At 41.1% G+C, this 20,694-nt stretch overlaps 1 protein-coding gene across 5 annotated transcripts in view; it reads right to left on the minus strand.

The window, feature by feature from the left end:
* The window catches only part of LOC116979253 (kelch-like protein 13), a 184,640-nt gene that overhangs the window by 51,076 nt on the left and 112,870 nt on the right, over positions 1-20,694 (minus strand). Inside the window, exon 1 of one of the 5 annotated variants that reach the window (XM_033030857.1) lies at positions 17,789-18,289. The exons of 3 other annotated variants lie outside the window; for them this stretch is intronic. In XM_033030857.1, coding sequence (XP_032886748.1) covers positions 17,789-17,868 — 80 coding nt within the window. In that variant the 5' untranslated portion in view covers positions 17,869-18,289. Of the gene's footprint in view, positions 1-17,172; positions 17,583-17,788; positions 18,290-20,694 lie in introns of those variants that run through there. One more of the 5 variants, XM_033030856.1, reaches the window with a different exon arrangement.

A 20,694-nucleotide genomic window follows, 5' to 3' on the forward strand; every position in this document is an offset into this window, starting at 1 on the left:
AAGGCTACATGCATGGTTCAAGCGCATTCAAGCTTTCAGGCAACAGATGATGCCCTAATCAAGTCAACGTGTTACGTTTGCCTATATATCATCCATCATGGTCCACATCTAGCTCATCTGCAGTAACCATCTTGTCTTCCAGGTATCATCTAGCCTCCCGTTGCTCCTTTGCCTCTTTGTAGTCTAGCAATATATAAAATAAATCCTGCCTCTATGCAATGTTGGAATAAGCTCCAGGATTCCACATTCTTTAAAGATTTCTGATTAACGCAAGGCAAGCTGGAGTATTTATGAATTGGATTAACTATGAATGGCACAGCTAAACACATTAAAGTACGGCAAAGATTTGAACTTCATGGTTGCCAGGATTTTAATGCATTACAGCTGGTAGAATAATGATATCCAACATTGAAATCTCAAAGGGATGCCCAAGACACCTTCTGATTTTCTCCTGAACAATGTTATTCCGAGGAGCAGGTTTTAACCAAATTACATGGACAGAAGAGTTTTAAAGCTAGAATGCTGCAGTGAGTTGGTTTACTTTTGTTCATGTCTATTTATATTTAGCAGAACTGCTTATACAAAAAAAATGTAATTCGGCAAAGCTTGAAGCAGTTTTCCTGATGTTTCTCACCACATGCACTTCAAAAAGATAACTGCATCTTAAAAGCTTCATGGCTTCTATTTGCTGTGATGATTACTACAGGTGCAAACCAATATTGATGACAAAAATACCATGATCGGATCTTCACGTCTGTTGTGAAGGATGAAACTTCCTTTCCTTGTGTCCGAAGTTACTCTACTATACACCACCACCCCAGAAATAAGCAGTAGTGAAGCAACTTCTCCAATCAGACAGCTGCATAATGATGGAATTTTTGTCTTCAATTTGAAATGTTCTTTTCATTAATACAGCCTTTTCCCTTTTTTTTGCATAGTAAAACTCCCTATGCGGCAAGTTAACTTGGACACTGCACACGATGAAGATTTGAATTTCATGGACACAAAAGCTTTTAATGATTTACAGCTGATTGCTAAATGAAATACACCAATTCGTTGCGGAAATTACAAACAATGTTAACTGAGGAATCATAGTATGTAATCATGACTTATAACCAGATTACACTAACCTAGGGTTACCAATTTTGCACATTTGAGAGGTATCTGCACTTTAACCACGTTTTATTCCCTGCTACCATTGATCCAGATGGTCTATAATCACAGTTCTCTATGCTCTCAAGAATGATTGTAGGCTATCACAAATAGCCCTCCATCTCCAATATTTTGCTTCAACTCAAGAAACAAAGATATATACAGGAGATGGATAAAATCCCCAACAATGTATCTCTAGAAATTCAGTTATTTCTATGCAGGAAATCAATTTTAATCTCAAGGCGACCCTGGAGAGATAATAAATATACCAATCAAAGAACGGTCACAAATAAACAATGGCTTAGAAACATAGAAAACAGGTGCAGGAGTAGGCCATTCGGCCCTTCAAGCCAGCACCGCCATTCAATATGATCATGGCTGATCATCCAAAATCAGTACCCAATATCCCTCGATTCCCTTATGCCTAAGAGCCAAATCTAACTCTCTCTAGAAAACATCCAGTGAATTGGCCTCCACTGCCTTCTGTGGAAGAGAATTCCACAGATTCACAACTCTCTGGGTGAAAAAGTTTTTCCTCATCTCTGTCCTAAATAGCCTACCCCTTATTCTTCAACTGTAACCCCTGGTTCTGGACTCCCCCAACATCGGGAACATTTTTCCTCCATCTACCCTGTCCAATTCTCTATGAATTCCATATGTTTCTATAAGATTCCCTCTCATTCTTCTAAATTCCAGCGAATACAAGTCCAGTCGACCCATTCTTTCATCATATGTCAGTCCCGCCATCCCGGGAATTAACCACGTGAACATATGCTGCACTCCCTCAATAGCAATCATGTCCTTCCTCAAATTAGGAGAACAAAATTGCACACAATACTCCAGGTGCAGTCTCACCAAGTACAACTACAGTAGGACCTCCTTGTTCCTAAACTCAAATCCTCTCGCAATGTAGGCCAACATGCCATTAGCTTTCTTCACTGCCTGATGTACCTGCATGTTTACTTTCAGTGACTGATATACAAGCATACCCAGGTCTCGTTGCACCTCCCCTTTTCCTAATCTGACACCATTCAGATAATAATCTGCCTTCCTGTTCTTGTCACCAAAGTGGATAACCTCACATTTATCCACATTGTACTGCATCTGCCATGCATCTACCCACTCACCCAACCTATCCAAGTCACTGCAGCCTCATAGCATTCTCCTCGCAGCTCACACTGCCACCCAGCTTTGTGTCATCCGCAAACTTGGAGATGTTACATTTAATTCCCTCGTCTAAATCGTTAATATATATTGGAAACATCTGGGGTCTCAGCACCGAGCCTTGCGGCACCCCACTAATCACTGCCTGCCATTCTGAAAAGGGGGATCATGACAGAGGCCTCCTCGTAGCACGCCCCGGAAACGACGACACGATGCACTCTGTGACGCGTCGGGCGACCAATTATGTCAACATGTTGGATGACGACAGAAGCTAACAGCGAGCTATACGTCGTCTCGCACACGAGCTAACGATTCTGAAAAGGACCAGTTAATTCCTACTCTTTGTTTCCTGTCTGCCAACTAGTTTTCTATCCATGTCAATACCCTACCCCCAACACAATGTGCTCTAATTTTGCACACTAATCTCTTGTGTGGGACCATGTCAAAGACTTTTTGAAAGTCCAAATACACCACATCCACTGGCTCTTCCATAACCATTCTACTTGTTACACCCTCAAAAAATTCCAGAAGAATAGCCAAGAAGAATTTCCCCTTCATAAATCCATGCTGACTTTGACGATCCCGTTAATTGTTTTCAGCTCTCAACATTCATCACAGAAAATCAGAGCTCAGGATAAAGTATTAGATTTTTTTACTGTGCTTCCATTAAACCAATCTATCTATGCATATGCACATTCAATAAATCCATCCATAATGAACTCAGTAAAATGGTGGTGACAAACACATGGCCCCAGTATTTCTCTTTCTCCACAATAAATCTTATGGGCCTGTCCCACTTTGGTGATTTTTCAGGCGACTGTCAAGTTGGAGGAAGAGGAGGGAGAAGGAATGGAGACAACTTTTAAGAAGCCAGAGATACTCGGCAGTGAAGCTCGGCGGACATTAACATTACCGGCCGGTTATCCTTGGTTCTGAAAACTACTGCTTACGTTCTTTTTTTCCCAATGAGCCAATAAAATTCACAGGTCAGCACCGGCTACAACTTACAAGAACATACGAGAACCTTCGACCTCCTGGCAACCCACTAGGACTTTCTGGCGACCCACCTACGGCACGAGAATTCTCGCTACTCTCCATGGCGGCTTCATTCTAGTCGCCGCTAATTTTTCAACATGTTTCAGAATACGGGAACTCCTCACGACCATGAAGACGACTCCCCGGCAACCACCCGCGAACATGTGGCGACTGCACAGTCTCCTGCAGTCGCCTAAAAAGTCGCCTAAGTAGGACAGGCCCATTATTTATTCAGCTCAACCTAAAACACCAGTTCCACCAACACCAATACCCAATATTCAAATTTTAATAATAATAATAATGGATGGGATTTATATAGCGCCTTTCTAGAATACTCAAGCAAGAAAGTCACCTGATAGCAAACCTGATTAAGTCAAGTCAAGTCACTTTTATTTCTATAGCACATTTTTCGGGTGCCCGTCAGGAGTCTCGCTGCGGCGTTTTGGACCAGTTGCAGGCGAGACAGGGAAGATTGGCTGATGCCAGTGTAAAGGGAGTTGCAGTAATCGAGGCAGGAGGAGATAAATGTGTGGATGATCTTTTCGAGGTCGTCAAACTGGAGGAATTGTTTTATTTTAGCTATTGTCCGAAGCTGGAAGAAGCTAGCTTTTACCACGGCATTGACATGTTTGTCAAATTTCAATGCTGAGTCAAATATCACGCCAAGGTTTTTGACATGAGGTTTGAGTAATGGGGTAAGGCTTCCAAGGCTGCCTGCTATCGTTTTGATTAAGTCCCCCCTTTCCGAGCCTTCAAGAAATATTAGCAAGCTGGCCTCTGCAAAGCAGATGTATAAATGGAAGGTAGCTACTATTGGGTGGCAATATTTGTATAAACTTTAAATCAGATCTGAACATTCTGTTGGAGTGAATTTTGACTTTGAATTGGTTGGCCATTCTAGCAGCAAATTTCAAAGATATCTATTCTTGCACAGTCATTACACTGGTACTTGTGTGTGATTGAGTTCATGTATATGATTTTACTGGATTGTAGGCAAAACAGAGAATTTAACTGTCTCGGTACGTGACAATAAAGTACCACTCAATCACTGAAATTAAAAATTTGTGTAAACTGTAACCATTATTTATCTGGACTTCTGAGGATAAGGAGGGGGAGGAGGTATGTCCTTCTAAAATAGGTCCTAAAAGAGGAATCCACTAAATATTTCAAGACACACCTTCACAAAAAGACCTTTCCTTTCATCAAAGACACAAACCAATTCCTATGATAATGATCAGGTTTACTGGTTTTCATACTAAAAAGGGATGTTTACCTGAAACGCAGAAATGCTTTGAAACACTGAACACATTACGTTGCTCATAGTAACAAGGTGGTGAGCACAGCACTCTATGTTGAAGTTGGTCTGGATCTGTTGATGGCAGGGAAGTGTTCTGGGAAACTAGGCCTTGGTGCAATGCAACACACATCAAAAGTAATTTTGATTGTAATAAACATCACGACCAATTAAATGAAATCAGAGACCATGCAAATCCCAGAATAAACCAAAGCAAACTATCTGAGAAGAATGTTCAAGAAGGAACTGCAGATGCTGGAAGATTGAAGGTACACAAAAATGCTGGAGAAACTCAGCGGGTGCAGCAGCATCTATGGAGTGAAGGAAATAGGCGACGTTTCGGGCCGAAACCCTTCTTCAGACTGATGGGGGGTGGGGGGGGGGGGAGAAGGAAGGAAAAAGGGAGGAGGAGGAGCCCGAGGGCGGGGGGATGGGAGGAGACAGCTCGAGGGTTAAGGAAGGGGAGGAGACAGCAAGGGCTAGCAAAACTGGGAGAATTCAACGTTCATGCCATCCGGACGCAAGCAACCCAGGCGGAATATGAGGTGCTGTTCCTCCAATTTCCGGTGTTGCTCACTCTGGCAATGGAGGAGACCCAGGACAGAGAGGTCGGATTGGGAATGGGAGGGGGAGTTGAAGTGCTGAGCCACCGGGAGTTCAAGTAGGTTATTGCGGACTGAGCGGAGGTGTTCGGCGAAACGAACACTATCTGAGAAGAATGTTCTAATTTTTGGCAGCTTGTTGACAACTTCAACAAAACATAGGGGATCTGAGGGATTTTCCAACAAATTATCTTTGACAATGTATATCCGAAGATGCATTGAGAAATGAATATACATGATGGTATTGCTTGACGGATGCACAGACATTTCAGCTGCAGCATTTTTTATCCACTGCACAGTTAGCAAACACAATCTCCACACAAATGGAAAACTGGTCTCAGATGGAAAAGAAAAAAATCATTAGGGCACCAATAATGAGATTAAAGTAAATGTGCAAACTGCAGTTTCACTTCTTGAAAATATTTCTTTAAGAACATTGACATGAAGGATATGAAAACATTTATTTATAACATTGCTTATGTGGACACTATTTACAGGATTACGGTACTTGATAGTTATCGCGTACAACTCGATGCAGTAGATACAATTATCCACTTTGACAAGGGTGGTTCCTTGAGTGAATAATTTAAATTTGCATACAATCCTACACAACTGCAATTTAAGAACTAGTTTAATTGCTGAAAATGGACTGTTATGTTCCGCTATAATAGGGGGAACACTGATAGGGAGAACACTGATGTGCCTTCCCGAGCCCCCATTCGCCGTGATGGTATTTCAGTCACAGTCACAGAGGCCGACGTCAGAAGATCCTTCGGGGGGTGAAGCCTCAGAAAGTGCCTGGACCTGATGGTATACCCGGTCGTGTTCTAAAAATCTGTGCGGACCAACTGGCTGGAGTTTATACGGACATTTTCAACCTCTCACTTCTGAGGTCTGATGTCTGAGGTTCCCACTTGCTTTAAAAGGGCATCAATAATACCAGTGCCCAAGAAGAGCAAGGTGAGGTGCCTCAATGACTATCGACCTGTGGCACTAACGTCTGTGGTGATGAAGTGCTTTGAGAGGTTGATCATGGCGCATGTCAACTCCTACCTCGAGAAGAACCTCGACCCACTGCAGTTCACTTACCGCCACAACAGATCAACGGTGGATGCGATCTCACTGGCCCTCCACTCTGTTCTGGACCACTTGGACAACAAAAACTCATATGTCAGGCTGTTATTCATAGACTACAGCTCGGCATTTAATACCATCATCCCCTCCAAGCTGGATACCAAGTTCTCAGATCTGGGTCTCTGCGCATCCCTCTGCAATTGGATCCTCGACTTCCTCATCCACAGACCACAGTCTGTCCGTATTGATGGAAATGTGTCATCCTCGTTAATAATCAGCAAGGGAGCACCTCAAGGCTGCGTGCTCAGCCCTCTGCTAACCTCATACTATACTCATGACTGTGTAACCGGACATAGTGAGAACATCAAGTTTGCCGACGACACCACTGTTGTGGGACGAATCACTGATGGTGATGAGTCAGAGTATAGAAGTGAGATCGACCGATTGACCAAATGGTGCCAGTACAATAACCTGGCTTTCAACACCAGCAAAACCAAGGGTCTGATTGTGGACTTTGGAAGGGGTAGGATAGGGACCCACAATCCCATTTATATCAACGGGCCAATGGTGGAAAGGGTCAAGAACTTCAAATTCCTGGACGTGCATATTTCCGAAGATCTTTCCTGGTCCCAGCACACTGATGCAATCATAAAGAAGGCACATCAGCGCCTCTATTTCCTGAGAAGATTACGGAGAGTCGGTATGTCAAGGAAGACTCTCTCGAACTTCTACAGGTGCACTGTAGAGAGCATACTAACTGGTTGCATCGTGGCTTGGTTCGGTAACTTGAACGTCCAGGAGCGGAAATGATTGCAGAAAGTTGTGACCACTGCCCAGTCCATCATCGGCTCTGACTTCCCCACCATCGAAGGGATCTATCGCAGTCGCTGCCTCAAAAAGGCTGCCAACATCATCAAAGACCCACACCATCCTGGACACACACTAATCTCTCCGTTGCCATCGGGAAGAAGGTACAGGAGCCTGAAATCTGGAACATCTAGGTTCAGGAACAGCTTCTTCCCCACAGCCATCAGGCTATTAAACTCGCCATCAAACAATCTCTGAACAATAACAGCCTATTGTACTTTATCTGTTTATTTATTGTGTATATATATATGGTCTATGGTATATAGACACACTGAACATTTATCTCCTGTTCTGTATTATGTTTACATATTCCTTTGTGCTGCAGTAAGCAAGAATTTCATTGTCCTATCTGGGACACATGACAATAAACTCTCTTGACTTGACGTTTCGCTGAATACCTTTCTACCTGTCTTGGCCTACACAATCTCCCATTTACCAAAAACTTTTAGCTCCCTTACCCATACTGACCTTTCTGTCCTGGGCCTCATCCATTGTCAGAGTGAGGCCAAACAGCACCTCATATTTTGCTTGCTTATGGGCTTCTTCCAAGTTAAATTTAATTTTCAGTCGGTGCACTAAAAGATTAATGTTATTTTTCTGAAATTGTAACAAAACCAAATTCTTGTTTTCAGTAGAAATATGGAACTGCAGATACTGGTTTACAAAAGAAGACACAAAGTGTTGGAATAACTCAGCGAATCACGCAGCAACTCTGGAGAACATGGATAGGTATAGTTTCAGGTTGGGACTGTTCTTCAGACTCCTAGAGAGCATGGTTGGGTGAGTTTGAAGAAACTCCATCTTATACATGTTCTCCACAGATGCTGCAGATACTCATTTTGTTTTTTCTACATTGGTAAGCAGTTGTGCACTCCCACATCAGAATCCATGAAGAACAAGTGATAATACCAATCCATTATAACTGAGCACAGGATAATTAGCATATAGAACATATATCTTGAATTGGTGACGTTGACAAGCCGTTATGTCGATAGATTTTCCATGGGCCCAGCATTGTTGCTATAATGGGCACTATTGTTTTTTTATGCTCTTTTCATTCTTTACTGATCTCATTTTTGCTTGGCATTAGGAGTTTGCAACCTAATTAAGCAATCCATTAACGCCATGACTGAACTTTCCTGAGTATACTGGTAATGGGAAAAATTTAGACACAAGAAATTGCAGATACTGGTTGACAAAAAAAATACACTAACTGCTGGAGTAACTCAGCAGGTCAGGCAGCATCTCTATGGAACAATGATAGACCAGGTTTTGGGTCGTGTCCCCAATTTGAACGGGCAACATTTGTTTATCTCACTAAGTGAGATTGTCATAACTTTAATCAATCAGAAGCACTGCCATATTTAGAGAGGGCAACATCTCACGGGGTTTGAAATCTCTTTTACCAATCTCAATGAATGTAAAGTAGGAAGCAAAGTTCCTCCACTTAGTAATCCTGATGTATGAATCAATAACTTTCATTTGCCAATGTGGCTTTAATGAAGTGTATGGTCTTCTTCGTTCCTTATTGTGGTTTCTAATTAATATGTAGGTAAGCTGGGGTTTTTTGCATATTATGTTGGTGTATTTAGTTAGATAATTGGTTTTGGGCTTGGTTTTCTTAGTTGAGCGTTTATCCTCGAGTTATAGAACAAGTACTTTGTGTTTTAATTGGAATCTGTTATAATATGAAAATATTTAAGCAACGTTAAATGAGCACAATCATCTCATCCATTCAACAAAATTGATTACTATATCCATTACACTGGTGTATTACCGGGTTAACCGACAGCCCAGGACTGACGGGACACCGGCTCGGAGCAGTGGCGGCCCAGGCTTACAGCCAGCGCGGAGAAGAAGCACTAACTCCACTGCTCCGGGCCGGTGTCCAGTCAGTCCAGGCTCACCCCGGACATCTCCGGCCACCCCCGGACAGGGATGGGACACTCGGGGAGGGGACGTGGATGGTCCAATAGCAATTCAACAACGCTTGCAGCGCCGGAGATCCGGGCTCGAGCCTGACTACGGATGAAACGCAGGTCTGTATACATGCAGCAGCACAGTTGCCGAGAATGTTTATCATGACTGACCTTTGACAAATTCCATGATTCCTTACGTTTTTTGGAATACTGGAATACCCACTTCACCCCAAATTCTTAACAACTCCCCCCAGATTCTAACATGTCTACAAATCTCAAATTAAATTGTTGTTTCTTCAGTGTTCTTGAAATTCCTACTAATAGTACTTGGGAATATTTCATCATTGGGACTGCAGTAATACAAGCAGAGGATTTGCTCAAATCTGTCCATCGATCCGGAGGAGGCGCTGTCCTGAACAGCTGCCTGTCCTGCAGCTGTCCGGTTTTTTTCCCTTCTTTTTAAATTATTTTTAGTTTGTTAAGTGTACAGTCAGGGGGTCTAAATCTTTTTATGTGTGGGGGGTGGTGGGGGGGAAGGGGGAAACTGCTTTTCTAAGTCCCTACCTGGTCGGAGGGGTTGCCTTCCTCCGAGCAGCATCTTCGACCTGTCCTCGCGGCCTACCAACGGGTCCTGGAGCGACGTTTCCCTGAGGGGACCTGGCCAGAACATCGGCTTTGGCGGCGGCGCAGAACATCGGCTTTGGTGGCGGCGCAGCGCTGGTGCGCTGTCGTGGAGCGGGCGATGCCTTTCCTGGGTCGCCGCGCTGGGACTCCAGTATGCTTGGTACCGCCGAGGAAAACATCGTGGAGCCGCGGTTCTGCGGAGCGGCCAGCTGCGACGTTGAACTTACATCTCGCCGAGATCACCAGTGCGCGGAGCTCCGTCTGGCGCGGTCTGTTGGCTTGGAAGCCGCGGGCTCCGGTGGGAAGGCGGCCGTTCCCGGCACCCCAAGCCGCTGGGGGTTCTCCCGACGCCGGAGTACCATCACCCGGCGAGAACATCGGGCGCCGTGGCGGCGACTGTGGAGGCCTCAATAGGCCCGACTTTGGGTGGACAAGAGGATGGGGACTGGACTTTGTGCCTTCCCCCACAGTGGGAATCACTGTGGGGGGATGTTTTTATGTTTTGGTGTTGAATTTCTTCATGAATACTGTGTTGTATTTTTTATTAGTGTGCTGCAAGGACATCAGAATTTCCCCTGAATAAGGGGATTAATAAAGTCTATCAATCAGTCAATCAAGTAATGTTGAGTAAAAGTGTTAGCAGTGGAGTCCTTCATTCCATTAAAAAATGAAACATTATACAGTGTAGGAAGGAACTGCAGATGCTGGTTTACACCAAAGAAAGACACAAAATGCTGGAGTAACTCAGCGGGACAGGCAGCATATCTGAGAGAAGGAATGGGTGACCTTTTGGGTCGAGACCCTTATTCAGACTCCCAAAATTATGCTATCATGCTAACATCAAATGAAAGTGCTATAGTGGAAAGAGTGATTCTTCAAAATTTGATTAGGAGCAGAATTTTACTATTATAAAGAAGCACAGTTAAATAAAAATAGCTAAGTAATATAACTTGACGAGAGGTTCCTTCAAGAAAATTAAGCACCACGCGTTTTATGCGTGTTTGATTTGTGCATTTTTTAAAATAACGTGCTTAATACCAAAGCTTGATTTACACGTTCGTATTTTCAGAATAACACGCTCAAATATATTGCTGACAGCGTAGTTGTGTATATTTTTAATTTACACATTTTTGAATTACCGACCGCTTTTCAAGCACGCAACTCCCACGTTAAACGTGAGGTGTCTGTATTGATTTGATCAACTTCCATCCAGCAGGCCAATGAAGTAGATCAGAGACACCTGGAATCTTGAATATAAACACAAAGTGCTGGAGGAAACATCGCCTGTCCATTCCCTCCACAGATGCTGCTTGACCCAGCAGCATAATGGCCCAGCAGTAGACTTGTTGCCCGGGCTCCATCCTGACTACGGGTACTGCCTGCATGGAGTTTTATGTTCTTACTGTGATCACGTGGGTTTCTCCGGGTGCTCTGGTTTCCTCCCACATTTCAAAGACGTGTGTGGTTGTAGGTTAGATTTCCTCTATAAATTGCCCCTAATGTGTGGGGCACAGAACTAGTGTATGGGTGATTGTTGGCCAGCCTGGACTCGGGTTGGCTGAGGGGCCTGTTCCATGCTGTATCTCTAAACTAAAGACCCACTGCGTTCCTCCAGCATTGTGTTTTGAACTACATTAGAGACACTGGCTCTACATATGCTATCCTTTTTAAGGCCTTATTGGGTATTTATATTCTGTTGGCGGCATAGACCTCCAATAGTCCTCACAGAAATTACCTGTTTTCTGTACAATGAAATAAATCCAATGTCATCAGTCGTCTTTAGAAGAAATGATGAAGATCCTCAGCAGAAAGGTGACAAACAGTTCATGTCTGATAAACCCATGAGGAAGCATTCACTGTCAGTAGGTATGTTGCAAAGCCTACCTGAAGCGTCTTTGAAAATCTGCCGCTACGGGTGTGCGCGATTTTGGCGCCGTTTAGAGGGGGCGGGTTTAAAACGCGATTTTCTCTAGGCTGTTCAAATCGAAGATGTTCAGCCTAGTTAATTATTAACGAAAAATCGCTGGAAGACCCCGTCGCAAAAGCTATTATTAGGTTTAAAGGCCTTGAATAATAGTTATAGTAGTTTAAAAATCAATCTCTAAACCCGCGACCGCCAGCAACCGCAGGGTCTCATAAAGCAGACAACTGAAGGAAGGTTGTATATTTTTACATTAAAAAGGGCTTCTAAAGATCCCTTTATACAAAGTTTAATATTGCGAGTAGCTCATTTAGGGCCCATTATATCGCGCAGTATTTTTCTGGGCATTTGAGGGCACAAATCTACCGCAATGTGAACGTTCTAAACCAGCGCGTTCCACAGGGACCCACTGGAAAGCTGATTTAAATGGGCATTTATTTACAGCAATTGAACACTGAATTCCTTCCATTTGGCCTATAAATTAATGTAAATGAGATTTAAAAATCATGTTTTATTGTGAATTATTTGTGAATATTATTTGGACATTTAGGCTATTTAAAAATGTTAATCATTTATTAAGAAATGGATAGATGTTTAGATCTAGTAATTGAAGTCTGAAATTAGCTACAATTAGGTAACTAACTAATTATATGCTTTAATTTCAGGTCATCCAAGTAAGATTATTTTATATTTGTTTCAGAATGCTTCAATCTATGATAACTGAAAATTTCATTCAGTTCTCTTAATTTTTAAGAAAGTTATGGGCTTTTGACTGTTCACGATCACAACTTTTTTGTTATGTCCATAGAAAATCAATAGGGAACAAGATGCTCATTTCCGAGTATGAAAATGGCCATAACTTTTTAAATACTTGAGATATGAAAGTGAATTAGGTGTCAAATTAAACTTATTTTTATGCTTTATCTGATGGGATAAATTACAGACTTGATTTTTAAAATCTCAAAATTTTGTAACATTGCTACTGTCAGTGGATTAACTTTACTAATTTGAGTTCAGTGTAAGATAATTTTTCCATCTGATCATGACAGAGCTCCAGTTCCTAGCAATACAGGTTTCTCTCTAACTTCTTTCCCCCAAAGATTCCAATTACTGCAAGGGTCTGAATATAAAATGCATGGTTTATTCAAATATGACTGTTTTTGAGTGCATTCTCTTCTTTCTCTTTCTAAACCACTCCATCAAGTCAATTTTTTTACCAAATTCTAGAGGCCCTTATCTCTTAGTCATGAGAAATTCTAGATGTTCTATCTATTATTTCAACATAACTATTTTAACACCTGCAATGCTCATTCATGAGGGTTTATTTTTTCACTATTCTACTTTGATGTCAGTGTCAATGTCAGCTATTATTATTCCAGCAGCATATCAGTGAGACAAACTGGGGCATTTAGGGTACCAAATTGCTTCAAGATAAATGGATCTCTCCATCACACAATCACACAATGAGAAATTGAATTTACTAAGTACCATAGGAGCTCCCTAATTTATGGCAAAGGTTCTGTTTCAGAGGACTGTTCGTAATCCACACAGTTCACAAGTCGGAAATGCAGCTGTGAATCGAGATCACGCACGGCAGGAGATGCCTGCAGCCCTACAGCAGCCGGCAAATCCATCTTGCCCATCTCCCAAACACTTGTTCATAAGACAGGGAGGACCTGCAGTGAGAACAGTTCATGCCAAAAAAACACAGTAATTCACTGCTTTTACTAAATTTGGTCATTTTATATGCAAATTTGATTTCAAGGCAGTCAGGTTTGCTATTTCTCAGACAAACACCACTAGAAGATGTTCCATTACGTATAGATACATTCATCCATGTGTATACATGTGAATTCAGATGTCCTTCACATTTGTTCCAGGATTCTTCTGTTGCATGTAGCTGGTTATAAATTAATCATAGATCACACCTTTGCTCAGTCCATCTGGGCCTATGTGATTGCCAAAACACTAACTTCCCTTCCCATTCACACACTGACCTTTCTGTCCTGGGCCTCCTCCACTGTCAGAGTGATGCCAAATGCAAATTGGAAGAAGCGACCTTATATTTCGTTTGGGCAACTCACAATCCAGCGGTATGATTATTGATTTCTCCAATTTTAAGTAACCCTTGCATCCGCTCTCTTTCCATCCCCCACCCTTGTCATCGTACTAGTTTCACTCTCGTCATGTTATGTTTCACTGTCTGTATAACTCGTTATCACCTAGCCCACAGCCAACAATGGACCATTGTAGTCTCTGCCTTTCCTTCATCATTGTTACTTTTTGCATATCTTTCATTCATTTGTTCTATCTCTATATCACTGACTGCATCTCTCATTTCTCTTTCCCCTGGCTTTCACTGTAGAATTCTTGACCCAAAACGTCACATGTTCCTTTTCTCCAGAGATGCTGCCTGACAAGCTGAATTACTCCTAATTCTTGTGTCCATCTTCAGTTTAAACCAGCATCTGCAGTTCCTTCCTACACATGGATCCATATAGCACAGGAACAGGCCCTTCTGCCCACAATGTTCGTGCTATACAAGTCCTCACACCGAATTAAAAAACTTATTGCTCGTTTACCACTCTTCTTAAATACATGAAAAACAGAAAAACATCAATTGTTGGTGAACTCATTGATTTCAGTCAGGAACATTAGTAGAAACACTGGCACACACCAAGGATGGTGTCATGAATCAGATAAACCATATTTCAAATACTGTTGATCTAGTAGAAAAAGCATACCACTTACAAAAGGACCAAAAATGGGCCATTTTACTGTCCCAGTTGCTCTGTTCTCCGTTCAGGCAGTTCACAGCTAATAGTTTCTCAGATCTAATTATCTGGTTTTTATCTCAATTTCATCACAGTCCTGTACAACAAACTATTACCACCATGGCCTTAGAAGAGTCACATGATTCAACAGGAAGCAGCCTTTCAAAATTGCATGACCCTGAGTTCTACAACCCTATTTCAGTGACTTCCTGGTTTCACCCGCAAATGCACAAGATCTAATTTTAAGCTGTGGTTTGAGAAATTCCAACGAGAAATAAAATCTACTATCTTAACCTTTCATCGTTTTAAAACCTTCATTAGAAGAAGCCACCAAATGTCTAAACAGAATTTTTTTTAACCAAGCACATCTATCCCTACATTTCTGAGCAGTTTATGTACACTGCTGTTTAATAGCTCCACTGTCAGACTGACAGTGTACAGATTTCTTGAAGCCAAAGTGGTTGACCTTACAATTCCCCATATCGAATGCCATTTTCAGTCGTTTTGCCCATCCAATCTATTTTCTTTTATAACTTCACGCTCCATTTTATGTGCAGATTAGTTAACACTCAAAAGTATGAGTGAAATAACTTGCCTATGCTTAATATCAAACGTATATTGATGTTATATTTAAACTGCAGCACTATGTTCACTATTACTAGCTTGTAATCTTGTGTGCCATTTTGCTTTTTTTTCCACTTTCTTTCCTGTCTGAGTTATTTTTCCATTCCCAGTGGGTTCCAGCAATAAACCCACAGAGTCACTGCAGTGTTACTAATAATGGAGGGAAGAGATATAGTAGACAAATACTTAAATTGATGCAATGTAAATTAAACATAACTGGCTTACCCCACACCCCCCCCCCCATGGAAATTGATGCATAACCCAGAGTTGCCCCATGTTGCCTTGCTCATAGTAGAATGTATGGCACAAGAATAAAGAACAAATTAGAAGACCTGTGAGAGAAACCTCTTCGATGATTTATAACAGAATGGAATAAATCACTGCATTGAATTTATGATTTTGTACCTATTTTGTCTCTTGAGGGTTTCAGTACAAAATGGAAGTGTTTCTTTGCAATATGCATTCAAAAAGATGTTGTTGTTATCTCCCAATGGGTAAATAGATTACATAATACAATATTCAGATAGGAGAGCTTCACAAGTCTGTGGACAATAATAAAAATACACACTAAGGTCATTCAACATCCTCATGCACACCAATTCAGCTTTGTTTTCAGTGATCAATTCTTAGTTTTTTTGAATTGCATGAATCTCATATTTTTGTTGTTTCTGGTTGGGTTTTAACAAGGTGCCTGAATTGTATGGGCATGTTCTTGGAAAACCTGAGACTTCCACCCTGACCTTCAAAGGTCAAACCCATGGTTTGTTTCCTGGTACACCAGAGCCATCAGCTAGCAGCACAAATAAAGGACAATTCATATGTTGCACACTCCCGTCAACTTGGTTTGAATGAAAAGGTAATTGATATGTTTATTCCCAAGGGATTCCATTCAATGGTTTTCCCCTCTGGAAACCTGTGTTCTGATTGGACTTATGGAAGGAAAAGGAAGCCAAATAAAATTGAATTGACTAAATTGTACACAGATACACCGTTGTGACATCTGTCAAGAGAGAAGAATATGAACCACATAATAATAAAGGTCTTATTGTTGTGAGTGAAATCCACACAGGCACCAATTTTACTTTGGTCAGGCAAAATTTAATCAAAAATATTTAAATCCAGCAATACCTACACTAACAATTTATAGCAATTCACAAAATGTCTAAGGAAGTCTATAGTACGACATGCAATTTACCAACAAGCCTAGATCAATAAATTCTTCCCCTACATTTCCAAGGAGCATAATTGTAAATGAGTAATCGTGCACAAGAACAGAATAATTATTTAACTAAATAAATTGTTCAAATTAACCATGGATTTATTTTTGATGCAATTTTTGAAACAAAACAACGATACATTGGAGAAACTAGCTTTGCACCTATTATTCACTGCTGATACCAAGTTGAGGCAAAGTCACCTAATTTCCCTACAGAGCTCTCACCGCCTTTACATTTAAAGCCAGAAATGGAAGCTGAGCCAGGGGTTTACAAGTAATTATTTTATACTTCGCCATGACCTCGTTACACCTCTACCTCTAAATGTGAAATAAATATCAAATGAAAGAAATTTGTTACTTGATTTTTTTTTTACAAGCACCAATTTTTAATGTGAAAATTGTTTAAAGGAAACTCATTCAGAGAGATGCCGTAACTTGAGTTCTCGCATGCGCACGTGCTAAAGCAGCAATATACAACGTGTCATAAGATGAGTAAGGATAAAAAAAGATTCAACAATTAAACCAGGACACCTGGTGGCATTTTGTGGTAAAATAAAAACAAAATGACAAAATGCAGATGTAGAGGTAAATAACAGCGACACTGAAATAAAGGCACTGTTGCAATAAATGATCAAGTGTCAGATGCTGCACGATGCAGCACACTTCAAATGCAGTCATTTAATACATTTAGCCTTAACCTTAAATGGTATACGGCAGCATAAATGCTCACAAAAAAAGCATTACATGCATGCAGTACATACAATCTAATACATTTTGGTTGTCAGAACAGATCCATCAACCCAGTAATTAATGCTAGAAACTACATTAATGAATAATTCAGGTTACACCACAGAGCACCCCCTTGCAAAATCAAACGTTTTCGAAAGCTGGCATTTGCAAACTTACATGTATGCCGGACTCAATGTTGTCCTAGATGGCTTAAGCATAGAAACTGGGAATTTCCAGTTAGTGGTGTTGCTCGTTTTCCATTTCAATGGCATGTTGTTATAAAAGGTATTAAGATTCCAGAGACAAGCATTTCCAAAACAGACTTAAATCTATGAGCTCCATACCAGACAAGGCTAATTCACAGTGGCTGCTGCTTAGAGCACGTGAATAATTCTGGCACTGCTCTTAAGGTAATGTTTTTGATTGCTGTATTTATTGAGACAGGGTTGAAAAACATTTTCTTTTTCCCCCGATTCCTTTGTCTCCCTGAATGCACAAGATATGTTTTCTATCGTGCTAACTCAACAACAGTGCCTCTGTGTTCACGCGAAGCTCCGATGCAACACACAGACCGATTGTCGGGAGCAGCAGATCAGGGCTTTGTTTACCAGCGCACAGCCAGAAGAGGATAAGGCTGCAATAGCAGTACTACCTGTACAATGCTCTGCAATGAAGCAGTAAATTATTCATAGTTCACACCTATCATTTTAGCAAGATTTTTTTTCCAACAGCTCTGTAGAAGATTAAATAAAACACAAAAGGATCATGTGATATATCTGAGTCATCAACATACCTACTCAGAATGCACTTGTCATCCTCTGTAAATTCTTCTTTTGGACTGCAACAATACAAATGGGATATAAATTTCAGCATAGCCCTGGGCCACTGTTAATAGACATCAGGGAACAAATTCGGCAGCCTGATTTTCTCCCGTGAAAGCTACATCCAAACATAGCATCAATGCTATTATGATAAAAAGCCTTTCCCCATTCTCACAGTCCATCACACAGCCATAATGTAGCGTCCAAGATATCAAAAAATCTGAACTGCTGCAATTTCCAGGATGCCGCCTAGTATCTGTTCAGCTTGCTTTTATTTTCCCTTTTTGCTTGCCGAGCACCATCCTTAAACAGCCGAGTATTTGACACCATGCTGTATTATAGGACTCTCATTCTGTATCTTCTGCAGGGAACATGGATTGCTTGCAGTATGTTCCAGCAGGCACAATCAGCAGCACTGCTAACGATCCAGTTCAATGGCTCTCGAATACCTCATCGAGCACTCGAAGTTGTGGCGGAGCAGTTGGTCAAGGAGGTGGCCACCTGGGATCATTCTGCCTTTCCGTAGTCGGCTTTTCTGATTCAAGAGCTTGGTGAATTCCTAATAAAAACACTCAGGGCATGTGGTTTGTTAAGTCAGAGCTCAGAGAGTTACATATTAATATTTGACCAGCCCATTCTTTAAAAGAAAATCATTACTGATTCTGTTTCTTTGAAAGGGATTGCAACGTGCCTCAGAATATTTTATACTATTTTTTAAATCTTGGCAAGACATTTTTCTAATTGTATGATGTTTGACCTTCAAGTATTGTAGAATATCCTTATCTAATATCCAATCATTTGTTACCAATTTCTAATAATTTTTAACAATATCTGCAGTGAAATATAAAATGCAAATAGAAAAGGCACATTTTAATCCAAACTTGTCCCTAGTTTATATTAACTAGGACCAATGCAAGACATGATGTAACATGAAAACAAATTATAATTTCAGCATTGCAAGAAAAAAATGGCATACTTACACTTAAACTACAACTGTAACAGCAGTGAAAAGTGCATCACTAGACAAACACTGTCGTTATAGTAGGAATATATCTCAAATCTGGTAACAGACCATGACCTGATACCACAGTCAGTTTGGACCGCATTAGTTCAACATTCTGCAAAGCAAAAACCACTTGTCCTGGGAACAGTGCTGTAAATACATTTACTCATTCATGCTGCAATAACACAAAAGCACATTTCTTCTAATTCAGCAGCCTTATTTTCTCCCATCCATCCAAATATAACATCAATAATAAAATGATTATAAATCTTTATTCCCGATCTATTATTATTTCCTCCCTCAAATTATAAAATTGGGAATTAAAAGCTGTAGAATTCAATTCTGTGGTGACTTTAACAGCAATGTTATCAGAGTGTAACATTACTCGGCGTATTTTTTTAGTTAAGATTTTGTATATGTTGTAAACAATTTGGAACAAACGGCACAAGTAAAACAAAATATTCCAGAGTGATATAGCTCTTAATGATAACTCAGGCCCTGGATCTCAGTAGCTTCAGTTAACTGCACAGAATAGCAAAATTGGGTTTGCTTTCATAGAGCAGGTAACTTTAAAGGAAGATTTAATACAGATGTTCCAAATTAAGGATTGATATAATGGAAATTGAGGATGAATTTATTTAACCAGCAGAAACAATACTAACCAAAAAATATGGATTTAACAAATGCAGTTTCTCGTTTCACGAGGCAACAGAGACACAATGGGTTTTGCTATAGGATTTTACATCGGGTCTCGTTGAACTAATAGAAACACAGAAAAATAGGTGCAGGAGTAGGCCATTCAGCCCTTCGAACCAGCACCGCCATTCTTTATGATCATGGCTGATCATCTAAAATCAGTATCTCGTTCCTGCTTTTTCCCCATATCCCTTGATTCCTTTAGCCCGAAGAGCTAAATCTAATTCTCTCTTGAAAATATTCCAGTGAATACAAGCTCAGTCGACCCATTCTTTCATCATATATCAGTCCCGCCATCCCAGGAATTAACCTGGTGAACATATGCTACACTCCCTCAATAGCAATAATGTCCTCCCTCAAATTAGGAGAACAAAATTGCACACAATACTCCAGGTGCGGTCTCACCAGGGCCCTGTACAACTGCTCCTTGCGCCTAAATTCAAATCCTCTCGCAATCACTGTACAAGTTCATTCAAGAGTTCTCCCGAGTTTGCCCTGATTCGAACTCGGAGATTTACGGTAATGGCCGCTCGTAAGTACTCGTGGATCTCGTGGACATTTGAAAAATCTTCACGAATCTTCCCGAGCATACCGTGTTTCCTGAGTACCTGCCGTTAGCGTTACAAGCCGCTCAGAGACATCCCCGAGCTCTGACGTACCCGCTACGTTCATTCTACGTGCTTACCAGGAGTTTGATTTTTTCATAATCTGCCTTCCTGTTCTTGCCACCAATGTGGATAAACTCACATTTATGAATAGAATAGAATAGAATCTTTAATTTTATACATTATACACATTATACTGCATCTGCCCACTCAATCAAACTATCCAATTCACCCTGCAGCCTTCATAGCATCCTCATTGCAGTTCACACTGCCACCCAGCTTTGTGTCATCCGCAAACTTGGAGATGTTACATTTAATTCCCTTGTCTAAATCGTTAATATATATTGTCAATAACTGGGGTCCCAGCTATTGACAATATAGCTGCACCTTGCGGCACCCCACTAGTCACTGCCTGCCATTCTGAAAAGGGCACGTTAATTCCTACTCTTGGCTTCCTGTCTGCCAACCAGTTCTCTATACATGTCAATACCCTACCCCCAATACCATGTTCTCTAATTTTGCACTAATCTCTTGTGTGGGACCTTGTCAAAGGAAAGGCTTTTTGAAAGTCCAG

This window comes from Amblyraja radiata, chromosome 12, assembly GCF_010909765.2.
Source record: "Amblyraja radiata isolate CabotCenter1 chromosome 12, sAmbRad1.1.pri, whole genome shotgun sequence".
NCBI classification, from domain to species: domain Eukaryota; kingdom Metazoa; phylum Chordata; class Chondrichthyes; order Rajiformes; family Rajidae; genus Amblyraja; species Amblyraja radiata.